General features: G+C 42.3%; 1 protein-coding gene across 2 annotated transcripts; it reads left to right on the plus strand.

The window, feature by feature from the left end:
* The first annotated feature begins 6,091 nt into the window (after nt 1–6,091).
* LOC129819705 (glyceraldehyde-3-phosphate dehydrogenase-like) lies at nt 6,092–13,601 on the plus strand. 2 transcript variants are annotated; one of them, XM_055876209.1, is made up of 12 exons: nt 6,092–6,113; nt 6,602–6,647; nt 8,248–8,347; nt 8,559–8,668; nt 10,128–10,218; nt 10,518–10,633; nt 11,563–11,644; nt 11,944–12,095; nt 12,319–12,397; nt 12,642–12,725; nt 13,067–13,164; nt 13,287–13,601. In XM_055876209.1, the coding sequence occupies exons 2-12, from the start codon at nt 6,625–6,627 to the stop codon at nt 13,354–13,356; spliced, it is 1,005 nt and encodes a 334-aa protein (XP_055732184.1). In that variant the 5' UTR covers nt 6,092–6,113; nt 6,602–6,624; the 3' UTR covers nt 13,357–13,601. The 2 variants fall into 2 exon arrangements, with proteins under 2 accessions (XP_055732184.1, XP_055732185.1); XM_055876210.1 differs by lacking the exons at nt 6,092–6,113; nt 6,602–6,647 and adding an exon at nt 7,667–7,851.
* The last annotated feature ends 1,497 nt before the right edge of the window (nt 13,602–15,098 follow it).

The following is a 15,098-nucleotide window of genomic DNA, read 5'->3' on the forward strand; positions in this document are numbered from 1 at the left end:
GCTCCCAAGGATGAACCAGACTTGTGGAGGTCTACAATTATTTTCCTGAGATCTTGGCTGATTTATTTTGATGTTCTCATGATGTCAAGCTAAGAGGCACTGAGTTTGAAGGTAGGCCTTGAATTACATCCACAGGTACACCTCCAATTGACTCAAATTATGTCAATTAGCCTATCAGAAGCTTCTAAAGCCATGACATAATTTTCGGTAATTTTCCAAGCTGTTTAAAGGCACAGTCAACTTAGTGTATGTAAACTTCTGACCCACTGGAATTGTGAAACAGTGAATTATAAGTGAAATAATCTGTCTGTCTGTAAACAATTGTCATGCACAAAGTAGATGTCCTAACTGACTTGCCAAAACTGTAGTTTGTTAACAAGAAATTTGTGGAGTGTTTGAAAAACGAGTTTTAATGATTCCAACCTAAGTGTATGTAAACTTCCGACCTCATCTGTATATGGCATATGTGTATGTCTACTCTTGCTATGTCTAGAGGTTCAAGACACGCCTAGCTCATCCATCACCTGTCTGAATGGTTTCATTTCATGTGAAAGTAAGAGTAGGCGAACAGGGTGTTGGATGCATGTGCCTAGGAGGACAGTAAAACTTCTTAGGGCGAGCTCTGTCCTGACTCCAATAGTCGACCAGCCCAAGCTGTTTGCAATGTAGTTCAGTATGGTGACAATCATATATATTGTACAAAAATACATCTCCTGCAGTCACTACCATTACAAATACTTAAAGACAAGCGAGCATACACATTTTCTTCAGGAAATTGTCTTTTTCTAGGAATCCTTTGCTTTCTTCCACCACCTGTAGCACTATAACCTTGAAAGCCACAAACACCAAAACAACTTTAAAATGTCAAGACTGGCACTGGTCAAGTAACTTGAAAAAAAAAAACGTATTGATACTGTTTATTCGTTCCACACTATAGCCATACTTGTGTAAATTCCAATGCATTTCAATGGCCATAGGTTACATGGTCAAAACATTTGATTGGGGAAAGAGGATACCTAGTCAGTTGTATAACTGAATGCGTTCAACTGAAATGTGGCTTCCGCATTTAACCCAACCCCTCTGAATCAGAGAGCTGCACGGAGCTGCCTTAACATCCACGTCATCCGGGGAGTCGTTGTTGTTGGGGTTGAACTGCCTTGCTCAGGGGCAGAATGACAGATTTTTACCTTGTCGACTCGGGGATTCGATCCAGCAGCCTTTTGGATACTGGCCCAATGCTCCTACCTGCCAGGATACCTACCACCCAGAACTAGTCTTCAAGCGTTTAAGCCACAAAAGACCAAACCATCTTTAAAACATATTTATATATTTTTTACCTATAACTATTTCACATTTGCATAAAAGCTCCATAGGCTATAATAGTACATTTTGGATTCCCTACTGCTCTTGAACCGTTTAAGCTACAAACACCAAACCTACGTTGAAATGTAGAGTCAACTTAAATTGATCGTAAAATCTTTTTGATACCATTTACTATAACCATTTTAAATTAGCATAAAAGCTCCATGCTACAATGACACTGTAACGTCTTCTCTAGACAGAACGGAATCGCAGAGAGGTATGTTTCAATCATGCATTCCCTGAAATCAAAGCTAACCCGGGGTTGGTTACACTAAAAGTACATGAAAACTCCTCAACTCTGAACTGAGCGCACTTTCCCCTCACAAGCAAACTACTCCAGGTCAATGAACTCTCTCTTCCCACGTTCACCAACCTGCCCTTACTATGTGTGACACCCTCCCAAAACAACCCAACAAACCCTCTTCCTATTGGCTATAACTTGTAGCCAATACTCACTATAGATGAGCAAGCTTTTCTATTTTTGGACTATATAACTGGTTTACATCAAACCAAGTTACTCTGGAATTAGGAAAGCAAACTTAGCAGAACATAACATGGGAAAATACACTGTCACTTCGTCTATCCTCGATCCAATAGCCGGCATCTCGGTACCTCCTTGCCAAAATGTCACACATATTTCAACTATAAGAAGAGAAAGATATAGGCCATCCCCGGGCCGGGTGCACTGTATACTGTACAGTAGCATGGCAGACCATGGAGAAGGTTATCTGCCGTATGGTTGACCTATAGGGCCTAGGCGAAGGAAAGGTCAGCCTATGTGAAGTCTGTGCTCTGAAAGAAGATGGCTCAATTTAGAGGAGAAGCCTAATTTCATGTCAACTCACTTTTCTTGCATACTCAGACATCTGTAGCATATAGACCAAGAAGATCTACACAGAGAGAGATAACCTCTACTCGCCTTAAGGGTTTTAAATGTAGGGTGAAAGATGAACAAGCTACTGTGTGTCTAGTCATTTCAATTAATCTCCATTCAGTGACAATATCTGCAGGGACTCTGATTATGCAGCCAATAAATTGTCACTCATCAATTTATCAAATGTAACACCCCAAATTCTCCCAAGTTCAGTCTAGTCAAGACATGCTGATGTTGAAATCTCAAATAACATCCTAAAGATGGCATGTATCGTAAAACGGAAATGTGGGTTTTATCGAAGAAGGGTCTACTTGCAATGACTAAGATACTATATGTGGTTGTTTTCCCTTGAAAAGTTGAATGCAGGGACTGTAAGTCACTCTGCATAAGAGAATCTGCCAAATAACTCAATTGTAAATGTATATTGAACGGATGTGTCATGAGTTATGGTATGAAGAGTGGTGCTGGAGCAATAGCCAACATCTGACCCTACGGGAATGGAGTTGGAAGGCGTTGCTGTACATGTCAGAAGGATTTCAGCCAAATTGCCCCTATCCAAATCACTATCTTAACATTTGGCTTGGGCTGTAATTGAGGCATGTTACGACTTGGACCGAAACCATGGCAGGCCCCTGGTGGCCACCACTGCGGCCAGGCAGATTCCTACTGTGGTCTTTCCCTGTATCAGCAGTGGTGCCAAAGCCCTCTCCAGAGAGAGGAGCACAGCCGGCCCTGGCCCCAGGATCTTGGCCTGGCCCTGGGCCAACCTCCAGCAGCAATTCTGGATCCACCGTAGATTCCTCTGCTGGGTGATAAGCCCGTAATAAGAAATCGTCCTCCTGACTCAGAAGTAGGAATACATGCATGAATGTAATGAATACAACATAAATAACAAGTATAAAATGGAAGTAAAGATGGAATGGAATGATAAAATCACTAACAATCGCCCAGTAGAACAATGACCGCTTTAAGATAACAAAGAGCTGTTTAAAGGCAGCAGTACGAACACAACCCAATACCAAGAATAGGAACAATAATGCCAAACATACATTTGAATACGCACTCAAATTCATGAGAGCTGCTCAGAGGATAGTATGCCAGGAGACTGACCTGCTGCTGGGAAACCGTGGCTAGTGGGAGAGGTGAGCGGATTTTCTGGGCAGGCTGTAACGGGATTGACCAGTGGGAGGCCTGGTCACTCAGGTCACTCAAAGTTACAGACAGTTACAGGGGGATGAGATGCTCCCTCCGCTCATCAGGCTTAAGATGCTCCCAAAGACAAACTGCCTCAACTCCTTTCCTGATCTCTTATATCTGTTTTTGTATGCTACAGTATATTTTGCATTTCCTTTTTGTGTCGATTTTTAAGCGATTTTAGATACTTAAGGTGATAAAAATCACTGTATCAGTTAGATGTATTAGTAATATTATTGTTCTATCTAGGAGCATTGCAGCCTGGACAGTAAGGAGCTCACCATGCCCCGTTTAATGGCTCTGCTATCTTCTGCAGCAAGGCTAAAGTTTGGGGGAGCTTGAGAAAGAGATTGAGAGTGTCAGAGATCACCAGCAGGGGAATTCTTAACAGGTACTCCTAACGGACAGTAGAACAGGAGGAAGCGGCGTGGGAGGAACAAGGGAATGAGGCACGGAGTCTCAAGAGACTCACCATTCAAGTGACGCCCGCTATCCTCGATCCCACAGCCTGCCTCTCGCTTTTACCACCTTCAAATTCAAACTTTTTTGTTGTTGTCACATACACATGATTAGCAGATGTTATTGTGAGTGTAGCAAAATGCTTGTGCTTCTAGTTCCGACAGTACAGCAATATCTAACATGTAATCTAACAACGTTCATTACGTTCATCTCTTGGAGACAGAACGCGTCTCCTTCCTGAGCGGTATGACGGTTGCGTCTGACCCACTGGAATTGTGATACAGTGGATTCTAAGTGAAATAATCTGTCTGTAAACAATTGTTGGAAAAATGACTTGTGTCATACACAAAGTAGATGACTTGCCAAAACTATAGTTTGTTAACAAAAAATTTGTGGAGTGGTTGAAAAACAAGTTTTAATGACTCCAACCTATTTGCATGTAAACTTCCGACTTCATCTGTATATACTGTATTTTATACCATCTATTGCATCCTGCCTATGCTGCTCTGTCATTGCTCATCCATATATTTATATGTATATATTCTTATTTCATTCCTTTACTTAGATTTGTGTATTAGGTAGTTGTTGTGGAATTGTTAGATTACATGTTAGATATTGCTGCACTGTCGGAACTAGAAGCACAAGCATTTTGCTACACTCGCAATAACATCTGCTAATCATGTGTATGTGACAAAAAGGGGGCTGAGCACGTACCCTTGTGGGATCCCAGTGTTGAGGATCAGCGAAGTGGAGATGTTGTTTCCTACCTTCACCACCTGGGGACGGCCCGTCATGAAGTCCAGGACCCAATTGCACAGGGTGGGGTTGAGACCCAGGGCATCAAGCTTAATGATGAGCTTGGAGGGTACTATGGTGTTGAACACTGAGCTATAGTCAATGAACGACATTCTTACATAGGTTTCCTCTTGTCCAGATGGGACAAGTGTGCAGTGTGATGGCAATTGCATAGATAATTTTTGTTTGTGGGTAGGCAATAAATTAGACTCAAATTCTGCATGCATAGTAGCCTACTGTCGTGGTTCTGGGCTCAAGTTCTGGATTATGCACTAACAGATCCTCTCACTATGCACACCTGTCTTGGGGGTGGGGAAGGGGGGTATAGAGGATCTTGTAAATGTCAACCTCCAGTGACTTTTGTTTTTTTTCTTACATGGACTCACACACTACTCTGTCCTCTCTCTTGCTCTCACTCTCTCTCCAGGTTTATTTTGGTCCAGAGAACATTGATGCTTAGGTTCATGATAAGTAATAAAGAACCTCCAACATTCAGTATCTACACTTTAGTTCCCTTTACATCCAAATTCTCTGAATATAGGATAACGTTAATGTATCTTGCGGAATTAGGCATCCTACAGCTCAAGCAGGATATCACATAGCCATGGGCACCAGAACATCACATGCCCCATCATGTCTCAAAGTCAGTGTTGACTTGGACTGAAATAGGTTCCGGTACTCATTTTGGGTTCTGAGTTTACATTTAGGTGCAGGAGCTCCACAATACTTTTGAGCTAATATTCTATTAGAGGAACAGGAGCTCAAGCAGTAGAACATTTGAGTTGTGCCGGTACTCAGCTCCGGTGAGCTCCTGTCCAAGTCAAGCACTGTTCAAAGTGTCATACTCTGAATATGAGCCCTCTTGACTTTAGACAAGTCCAAGTGCAGCTGTGGTCTTACCTTAGCAAAAGGCCAATTGACGGACACACTGTTATCACTCGAAGAAGCATTGGGTTTCATCCCATGTTATTTCAACTGTCTTTCATTGCAACATACTGTCTTGCAGCCAAGCACACCCAATGCCCTGGAAAAATATTATAAAAATGTTTCCCCAAAGATTATATCCTTTAAATAAAGTTCATGTTAAACAGCTGGTTAATACAAGTATTATCTAACTATCAAATCCATCCAAATACAAAATCTTCCTCTTTTTTTTTTGCCAAGATGCATCCAGTTCATTCCACACGCAATGTAGCCAAGATGATCACATCAATAGTGGTGGGTGTCATTCAAATGAATTTCCTGTTCTGTAATTTATGTTCGTGTCGATTGCGACAACGACCTTGGCTCCCCATCCATCTGTGACTTGACATTCTGAAGGGGCGTGTGCACATGAGTTTGTGTTCACGTGGGGGTGTGTCCATGGACCCTATAGGAATAAATTGCGAGCGCACCTTGCCGACATAGTGGACAGAGCAACTCACAAACGGTACTTTTCAACGTTATTAACCTCTTTATGGCTTCGTAGCCAACTTGACATTTAATTGTAGAATTATGCGTTGATTCTTTGTGGCAATTTACGCTTCGGCAGGTGGAGTCCTACATGGCGTTTTGAAAAGCTGTCTTGTATGACTACAATTTGTAAAGATGCAGGATACAATTTATGTAGATGAGAGAGAATAAATTAGCCTACGTGGCATGGATAGTTGAGTATTTTAGGCAAGCAAAATTTTTGGGCTCTTTGAAATTATTCTAATGTCATGTATGCATTGTGCAATTCTTGGGATTCTATAGATGCCACAAAATAGATTTGTATCTATCACTGCTAGTTTCTTTCAATAGTGACGGTTAATCAGTGATGCTTAATGTATTGTTGTACATAGATGATTTTAGTTGCTTATTCAAATTTTGCCTTATGTTCACACTGTGCTGGGCTATGTAAAACAAGTTAATTATTTTATTTTGTTTTACCTTCAGCGAACTAGACAAGATCAGGCAGAATGGTGAAGATTGGAATCAATGGGTAAGTTGCATATTTTATCTTAAAATTGGTATATTTTAAAAATAACAGGCTCAAGTGACAAGGTAATACCCTGGGCTGCAATGCACTTCTGTACTGTACATTCCATAGATGTTTGCGCTCAAGTTCATAAGCCTGACCAAACTGCTGGGCCATGCATTATTTTTTTTACATTTTTTTTTTTTGGGGGGGGGGGGTCTGCTTCTGTCACTGGGCAAATTTAGAGTATTTTAAATTGTATTGTCTTAAAGAGAACATAAGAACTCTCTGTTGACAGGATCGGGTCACAGGATTAGACCCTGGGCTGCATTGCACTTCTGTACTGTACATACCATAGGCCAGGGTTCCCCAACTGACGGCTGGCTCGCGGGTGATTTTATTTGTCGCTCCAAGTTTTCAAAAAGAATTCTACATGTATGCATGTTGTTGTTGGACGTATAAAGACTGTAAAAACACCAGCAAATCAGCTCCAAGTGATTTTAATTCTGGAAATCTGTTTCAAAGTATTCCCATGCCTAATAGAGATATACAAATGTAAGCACGTTTTGAAATGATTCTCTTTAAGTCCAATATTATATCCGTTTGGGCTTCTTGCAGTTATTTGTAATTATGTTCCTGACCATCCGCTCAAGAAAAAATAAGCCTGCGGCTGAGTCTAGTTGATGGTCCCTGCCATAGGCGCTTGCTCTCAAATTCACAAGCCTGGGTTGTACCGCTTTCACTAGAAACGAAACAGAAGCATACAGGCCGAAATGAGAAGGGACTACCTGAACTTGTCCAAGAAAAAATGCTTATTTTCATTTTCCGTTGCACTTTTTTGGTTGTTGCTATGGTGTGTTCAACCCCTCCCTGGTCTGGCCACTACCATCCTACTTATTTATGGTTTGGTTGTCACAACGCCTCTTTGCAACACTCTTGTATCTTTCCTCTCCTCAGCTGTCACATTCCTTTATTCTACCCATCTAATAATATCCCGCTAACCTTTTCAGATGAAGTTCAGAGATCACCGCGAGACAGTTTGGAGGAACTCTTACACCAATCATATTCCTCTAACCTTTATTTGACCTATAGTCAGCTGTCACTAAACGGCAGGAAGATTAACGTTTGTTATGATAGACCCTTTCCCAAAATCAACCTAACAGTTTTACTGTGCCCGCTTGAAAGACGAAACGCTGCGACCTGGAGATGGATATTTCACTCCTCCTAAGTATGGAAACTAAATTATGTCTAATGACTGACTAAAAGATCATGCTGACTGTTCGCAGTTCCAAAACGGTTTGTGAAGTATAGTATGATCTAACTTTGTTGACCAGAACTAAATGACTTGTTAAAGGAAAATGATAACAAGGTATTTTTCGCCAGAACACCTTACGAAACCTTTGTTTTTTTGCCTTGTGTTCTTTCTGATGCATGTTGACTCCTTTCTGATGAACTTTGACTCCTTTGCTGAGCCATACGTTGACCCTTGTGTGCAGGACAAATTTTTAGGTGTGGGTGTGTCTGCCTGCGTCACATGGCTGCTGCCACCTGCTGGTATAGTGTGGTAATATGGATTTGCATATATATGAATTAACTGTAAGACTGATTTTTTTTCTCTTCTCAGATTTGGGCGTATCGGGCGCCTGGTGACCCGTGCCGCTGCCAAGAGCGGTGAAGTTAACGTCGTCGCAATCAACGACCCCTTCATTGACCTGGACTACATGGTGAGATTTTTATATAGCCTACTGCTTAATATATTAAAATGTAAAATCAAAATATAGGTTACTGAAATTGAGGGAGAAATGTAAACATATTTGACCAAAGTCAGACCTTGAGTGGGTCAGGTTTCTTTCGGGTTAAATTCTAGAAAAATCTCAGGTGCACAGGTTGACTGTTCTCATATTCAACACTTCCCTAAAGGTTGTTGTTCCATAGGTCTACATGTTCAAGTATGACTCCACTCACGGTGTTTGGAAGCACAGTGAAGTGAGACAAGAGAATGGCAAGCTGATCATTGGCAACCTGCACATCACAGTTTTCCATGAGTAAGTGTTTTTTCCTTTTCTTTACTGATGCTCCAGGTGCATTCCTTGGCTTATTTTGTGCAGGGTTTAAAATGACACATTGTGTGTTTCTGAGACACTGTTTTGCGCAGAATCAAATTGATGGGTTATATACTTCTTCTGGAAATATGAATATTTGTCTGTGTATCTTAAACATTCACATTGACTCTTGGGAATGCCTTAGCAGTGGGCTAGACCATCTATACAAGGTATGTGTATTCGGCTATTTCAGCCACACCCGTTGCTGACAGGTGCGTAAAATTGAGCACACAGCCATGCAATCTCTATAGACAAACATTGGTAGTAGAATGGCCTTACTGAAGAGCTCAGTGACTTTCGATGTGGCACCGTACTAGGATGCCACCTTTCCAACAAGTCAGTTCATAACGTTTCTGCTGTGCTAGAGCTGCCCCGGGCAACTGTAAGTGCTGTTATTGTGAAGTGGAAACGTCTAGGAGCAACAACTTCTCAGCCGCGAAGTAGGAAGTCACACAAGCGCACGGAACGGACCGACGAGTGCTGCAGCGCGTAAAAATCATCTGTCTTCGGTTGCAACACTCACTACAGAGTTCCAAACTGTCTCTGGAAGCAACGTCAGCACAATAACTGTTCGTTGGGAGCTTCATGAAATGGGTTTCCATGGCCGAGCAGCCACACACAAGCCTAAGATCACCATGCGCAATGCCAAGCGTCAGCCGGAGTGGTGTAAAGCTCACCGCCATTGAAATCTGGAGCAGTGGAAACGCGTTCTCTGGAGTGATGAATCACACCTCTACATCTGGCATTCCGACAGACGAATCTGGGTTCGGCGGATGCCAGGAGAACGCTACTTGCCCAAATGCATAGTGCCAACTGTAAAGTTTAGAGGAGGAATAATGGTCTGCGGCTGTTTTTCATTGTTTGGTCTAGGCACCTTAGTTCCAGTGAAGGGAAATCTTAACGCTACAGCATACAATGACGTTCTAAACAATTCTGTGCTTCCAACTTTGAGGCAACAGTTTGGAAGTTCCTGTTTCAGCATGACAATGCCCACATGCACAAAGCGAGGCCCATACAGAAATGCTTGTCGAGATCGGTGTGGAAGAACTTGACTGGCCTGCACAGAGCCCTGACCTCAACCCCATCGAACACCTTTGGGATGAATTGGAATGCCAACTACAAGCCAGGCCTAATTGCACTACATCAGTGCCTGACCTCGCTAATGCTTTTGTGGTGGAATGGAAGCAAGTCCCCACAGTAATGTTCCAACATCTAGTGGAAAGCCTTCCCAGAAGTGGAGGCTGTTGTAGCAGCAAAGGGGAACCAACTCCTCATATATATAGATATATCTCTAATGATGGACCCATCCCTGCATTGTTATGGGAGTGTATAGGATCCCTGTAATTCTAACCCTGGTTTTGTGATATAATCCTAACTTCTCCCATCTCTTTGCCATCTTCAGGAGGGACCCTTCCCAGATCAAGTGGGGTGACGCTGGCGCTGACTACGTTGTTGAGTCTACTGGTGTGTTCACCACCATCGACAAGGCCTCTGTAAGTACCACTGTTCACTAGCAGTAGGAAGTAGGTCATATTGGCAATGGTCTATACTTGAGTTCTGTGAAGAATATGTTTTAATACTTCATGGCTATAATATGGTGGGTGAGCAGTGAGTAAGCACAGTGCTGTATATATTTTCATGTTGTAAATTGTTTGAATCGCCTCGACTACCAATTTTGCATATCATCGGCTGTATGTGACTGAACCAAGCAAGGCAGCCTTGATGCTGTGTATTTGTTGTCACACAAACGTACCCTTTGACCTCTCACCCCACCCACCCACCACCACCATAGGCTCACCTGCAGGGAGGTGCCAAGAGGGTCATCATCTCCGCCCCTAGCGCCGATGCCCCCATGTTCGTGATGGGTGTCAACCACCATCAATACGAAAACTCCCTGAAGGTTGTCAGGTAAGCCACTCCCCTCCACCATAACATTATTTTAAAGGCGCAATGTGACATGTACAAACAGTCCTGCCACATGGTGATATGTTACTTGTACAAACAATCACTGAAACACACACACACACACACACTCAGTTCCAGCAGGTCAAAAACACTCCCTCTCAGTCTTACTGAGAAAGCGAGTATGAAACGTGGCCTGAAAACATCGGGACAATATCGCTAGAGAATGTGTTTGACAGATTTTGGAACAGAACTGTGTTCCACCATTTATGTCAAAGTGTGTGTACTCACATTGTTTACGTCACAGGGATTTCCATAGACCTTGTATTAAAATGATATGGCAGCCGCATATCTCCTCTTGAGGTAAGAAAACAACAAATCATAGGGTAACATGGCAAACTATTGATTTTAATACAGGTTTGCATAAAATGAAACTACAGGTTGCAGCTCTTTAAATTATGACTTTATGGCTGTGTGACACAATGTTAAATTACTAAACGTTTGTGGCGCTGTCATATTATTAATAATGGTTCTTATATGCCGCTTTTCTAATAGGCAATACAGGAAACATAAAGACAAAACAAACAAGACATTTGAAAGAACTGAGGTGGAGTGGGAGTTATGGGAAGGTTTAGACAGGACTAGAAGGACCGTTGGAGGGAAGGAGTTCTAGACCCTGAGTGTAGCTGTAGAAAAGACCCTGTTGCCAAAACTCTGGAGTTTGGACTGGAAGAACACACCAGCGGAAAGGGTTGCGTCCAGGTTTGAGTTTCAGAGAGGGAGGATTTAATGTGGTTTAAAGGCGGGTGGAGGAGTGGCTTGATGCTTGATGTAGATATGCTGATTTGTTGTCGGCGTAACAGTGGACGTTGAAGTGGTCTTTTCCGAGTGGGAGCATGTTGATTATTATTGATAATGATGTCATGTCCTCACAGCAACGCCTCCTGCACAACTAACTGCCTGGCTCCCATCGCCAAGGTTATCAACGACAACTTCGGCATCATTGAGGGTCTGATGGTAAGAATGGATTCAAACAGCACAATTACCACAGGGACTGGGATGTGGTAAAAAGTGGGTCAACACTGGTGGAGATGTAAATGCTAACATGAATAGAGCCGTCAATGTACATGCTAACAACAATCATGTTGCTGCTCTGCACATGTCCTGGGTCGTGTTCATTAGGGTACACAATGGAACATTTTTAAATTAGGTTTTCTTATTAGTTCAGATAGTAACTTCCTGTTTTCTTCAGTTTGGTGCCTAATGAACAACACCTTGCATAGACTAACATCCATATCACTTGTTTCTTCCCCCAGAGCACAGTTCACGCCGTCACAGCCACACAGAAGACCGTTGACGGGCCTTCCGGTAAGCTGTGGAGAGATGGCCGTGGTGCCAGCCAGAACATTATCCCTGCTTCCACTGGCGCCGCCAAGGCCGTGGGCAAGGTTATCCCCGAGCTGAACGGGTATGAACCAATCCAGGGCCACTGGTTTCGTAATGGAGGTTTTACGACCATGGTGATAATGGATGGGATTTGTATAGTGCTTTTCACTAAGGGCGCATCTGAATATTCCAAAGCTTTACATTTCCCTAGACCCATCCCTCAGCTGTATATCAAAACCAGGGCTGTCATTTTTATTTATTTTCAATCCCAGAATGTAGATTTAACTGAACCTCCTGACCCACAGCAAGCTGACCGGCATGGCCTTCCGTGTCCCCACTCCCAACGTGTCCGTGGTTGACCTGACTGTCCGTCTTGAGAAGGCCGTAAGTCTCCCAATCACCTCTCTCTGATCTTTTTTATGTATTTTATTGAAATCGTTGTTATACACAAGTAAAGCTACTCTGAATACCTAATTCCCATTGACCACGCTTCCAGCCCAACTCACCTACAAGCTACTCTTGTTTTTGCACATTTCCTTACTGTCAACATAACATGCAACAGGCACTCCATACATAATAATTTGGTTACATTGTTCTACATTTTAATGTTTTCTCCTGTATGCCTCAGGCCCCTTATGAAGAGATCAAGAGAGTCATCAAGGAGGCCTCCAAAGGACCCATGAAGGGAATTCTGGGATACACGGAGGACCAGGTAAATATTTTCCCATTCCAATACCCTGCTTGAATACTATAAAATGCATCATTCCTTCCATACTTTAAGAAATCTGATTTAACATGATTTGATAGTTGTGAGTATGGTTCTGTGTTGCTGTCATGTCAGTGATGACCACAATGAAGGAAATAAGGAAGGATGCATTTTAAGAGTACATCAACAGGGCCCAAGCTTTCCTTACACTCATGCACTGAGCCTCAAGGTCATATGATGCAATACCTGAGTTCAAACACTAGGGAGCAGTAGCGTGATTGTTAATTGGTGGTTAATTTCAGTTTTTTACATAATGAGCCTAAAGCCTGATGCTCTCTCCCCCTCAGGTGGTGTCCACAGACTTCAACGGCGACAAACGTTCCTCAATCTTCGATGCCGGGGCAGGCATTGCACTCAACGACCACTTTGTCAAGCTGGTCTCATGGTATGCATCTATCTAGACATACCCCCCCCCCCCTCAACACACACACACACACAATCAATGTTGGAATTTTGAATATTTATATACATTATAAAGACTCCTTCCTCTTGCTCCCTCTCCCATAGGTATGACAATGAGTACGGCTATAGCAACCGCGTTATTGACTTATGTCTGCACATGGCACTCAAAGAGTAACGTTTCCACAACACACCTCCAACCCCCCCATGGCCTCTTCCTTCTCCTGAACGGACATCCACTTCTCCTGAACGGACATCCAACCAGTCCACCGCCAGAGAAAGAACCAATAGTAAAGTCTATAGCAATGTTTTATAATAAGTCACATTTCTGTTCAGAAGACGGAGTCTGGTTTTTGCCTGCAGAATATTCCTGTCCACCGCGCCGTCCCTTAGTTCACAATAAAAGTCATCTGTTTCAGATTTTTTTTTTGTCGTCTCAGTCCTTAGGAGCACATCTTGTAAATGCTTGAATTGTTCAAATCCACGCATTAATTTAGATCCGTTTACATTTTATTTCCGTGAATCAGACTTGGTATTCAGGGTACATTCAACTGGGGTGTAGCCTAGTGGTTAGAGCGTTGGACTAGTAACCGAAAGGTTGCAAGTTCAAATCCCTGAGCTGACATGGTACAAATCTGTTGTTCTGCCCTTGAACAAGGCACTGTTCCTAGGCTGGCATTGAAAATAAGAATTTGTTCTTAACTGACTAATTAAATAAAGGTAATAAAATTAAAGCCAAACAGAGGCTTTAATACGAAGCATTTGGACCATGCTAAAATTTTCCCATTTACTCAAGTCTGAGTCTTAAATGATGTTGAGAAGTGTAGATGGATTTATCTTGTCTGTCAACACCTAGTGGAAAGTGAGGAGTGATTGAGAGTTCTTCAGAAGTGGCTGTAACCATTTAACTGAAACTATTTTCCAGGTGGAAGCAAAAACAAAACACGTTCAGTAGTGCATTGTATTCTAAAGAAAAATGCTTGACTCTCCATATTGTTTTTGGTTCCTTAGATGAGGAACAGGTTTCATGATGGCAGGAGCTATAGTCAGTAATGTAGGTCAGATCAAGTCCATAAGAGATCATTGCATTCAAATCACGCACAGCTCATTGCTCTTTTAAACACAAGACCAGGAACAAGATAGCAGGCAAAGAAGAGACTATTGTTGTTCATGTAAGTATTGAACTTTAGGGGTTATTCATAACCGTCACTGTAAATGTACCTTTTAAATTAACGTCAGGGAAAACAGGTGCGCACTTCTGAAGAAAATAGTTCTCCAATCTATTACTATTCAGATAATGAACTACTACAGTGCATTTGGAAAGTATTCAAACCCTTTAGCTTTTGCCAAATGTTACGTTACAGCCTTGCTTCTGTGAAATAGGTCACAAATATGGACCGTGATCAAGATGGCATCGTTCAGGGTTAGCAACAGCTGAAATAACTACTTTTAATTTTTTTTACCATTCATCTGAGGCACTATGAATTTTTTTTGAGGAGAGATGCAAATTTGTGGCAATTCCAAAGCAATAAATGCTATATCACATATTTTCAATAAACATGTAACTTGTGAAAAATAATCTTGCTTCAAATCACCACCAATGTAAAAGATTAGAAGTTTTCCTGAAAAATAAACACTTATTTTTCTCATCTGAATCCCAGGTGTTAGTTTGTGGATAAGCACAGGTGCACACTCATTAGGAGGGTCACCGTGGTAATGCCCATAGTGGATTACCTGCTTGGGAAGGGCATGATACAACAGGAGGCGTACGATCAAATCCACAAAGAAAAGATCCCCCAGAATCAAATGAGAGTTGTGTGACCATTTTCGCTCTGGAGGCGCAAAAGTAAAAGCAGCCTTCTACAAGTGTCTCAAAGAAAATCAACCCCTTGTCCAGGAACTGGGTGATATCAGTTGTCT

The sequence above is a fragment of the Salvelinus fontinalis genome, chromosome 22 (genome assembly GCF_029448725.1).
Source record: "Salvelinus fontinalis isolate EN_2023a chromosome 22, ASM2944872v1, whole genome shotgun sequence".
NCBI classification, from domain to species: Eukaryota; Metazoa; Chordata; class Actinopteri; order Salmoniformes; family Salmonidae; genus Salvelinus; species Salvelinus fontinalis.

Coding starts and splice junctions, on each gene's coding strand:
- LOC129819705 (XM_055876209.1), top strand. CDS start 6,625: ATGGTGAAGATTGGAATCAATGG. Junction 6,648..8,247: donor GTGAAGATTGGAATCAATGG/GTAAGTTGCATA, acceptor TTCTCTTCTCAG/ATTTGGGCGTATCGGGCGCC. Junction 10,634..11,562: donor AACTCCCTGAAGGTTGTCAG/GTAAGCCACTCC, acceptor ATGTCCTCACAG/CAACGCCTCCTGCACAACTA.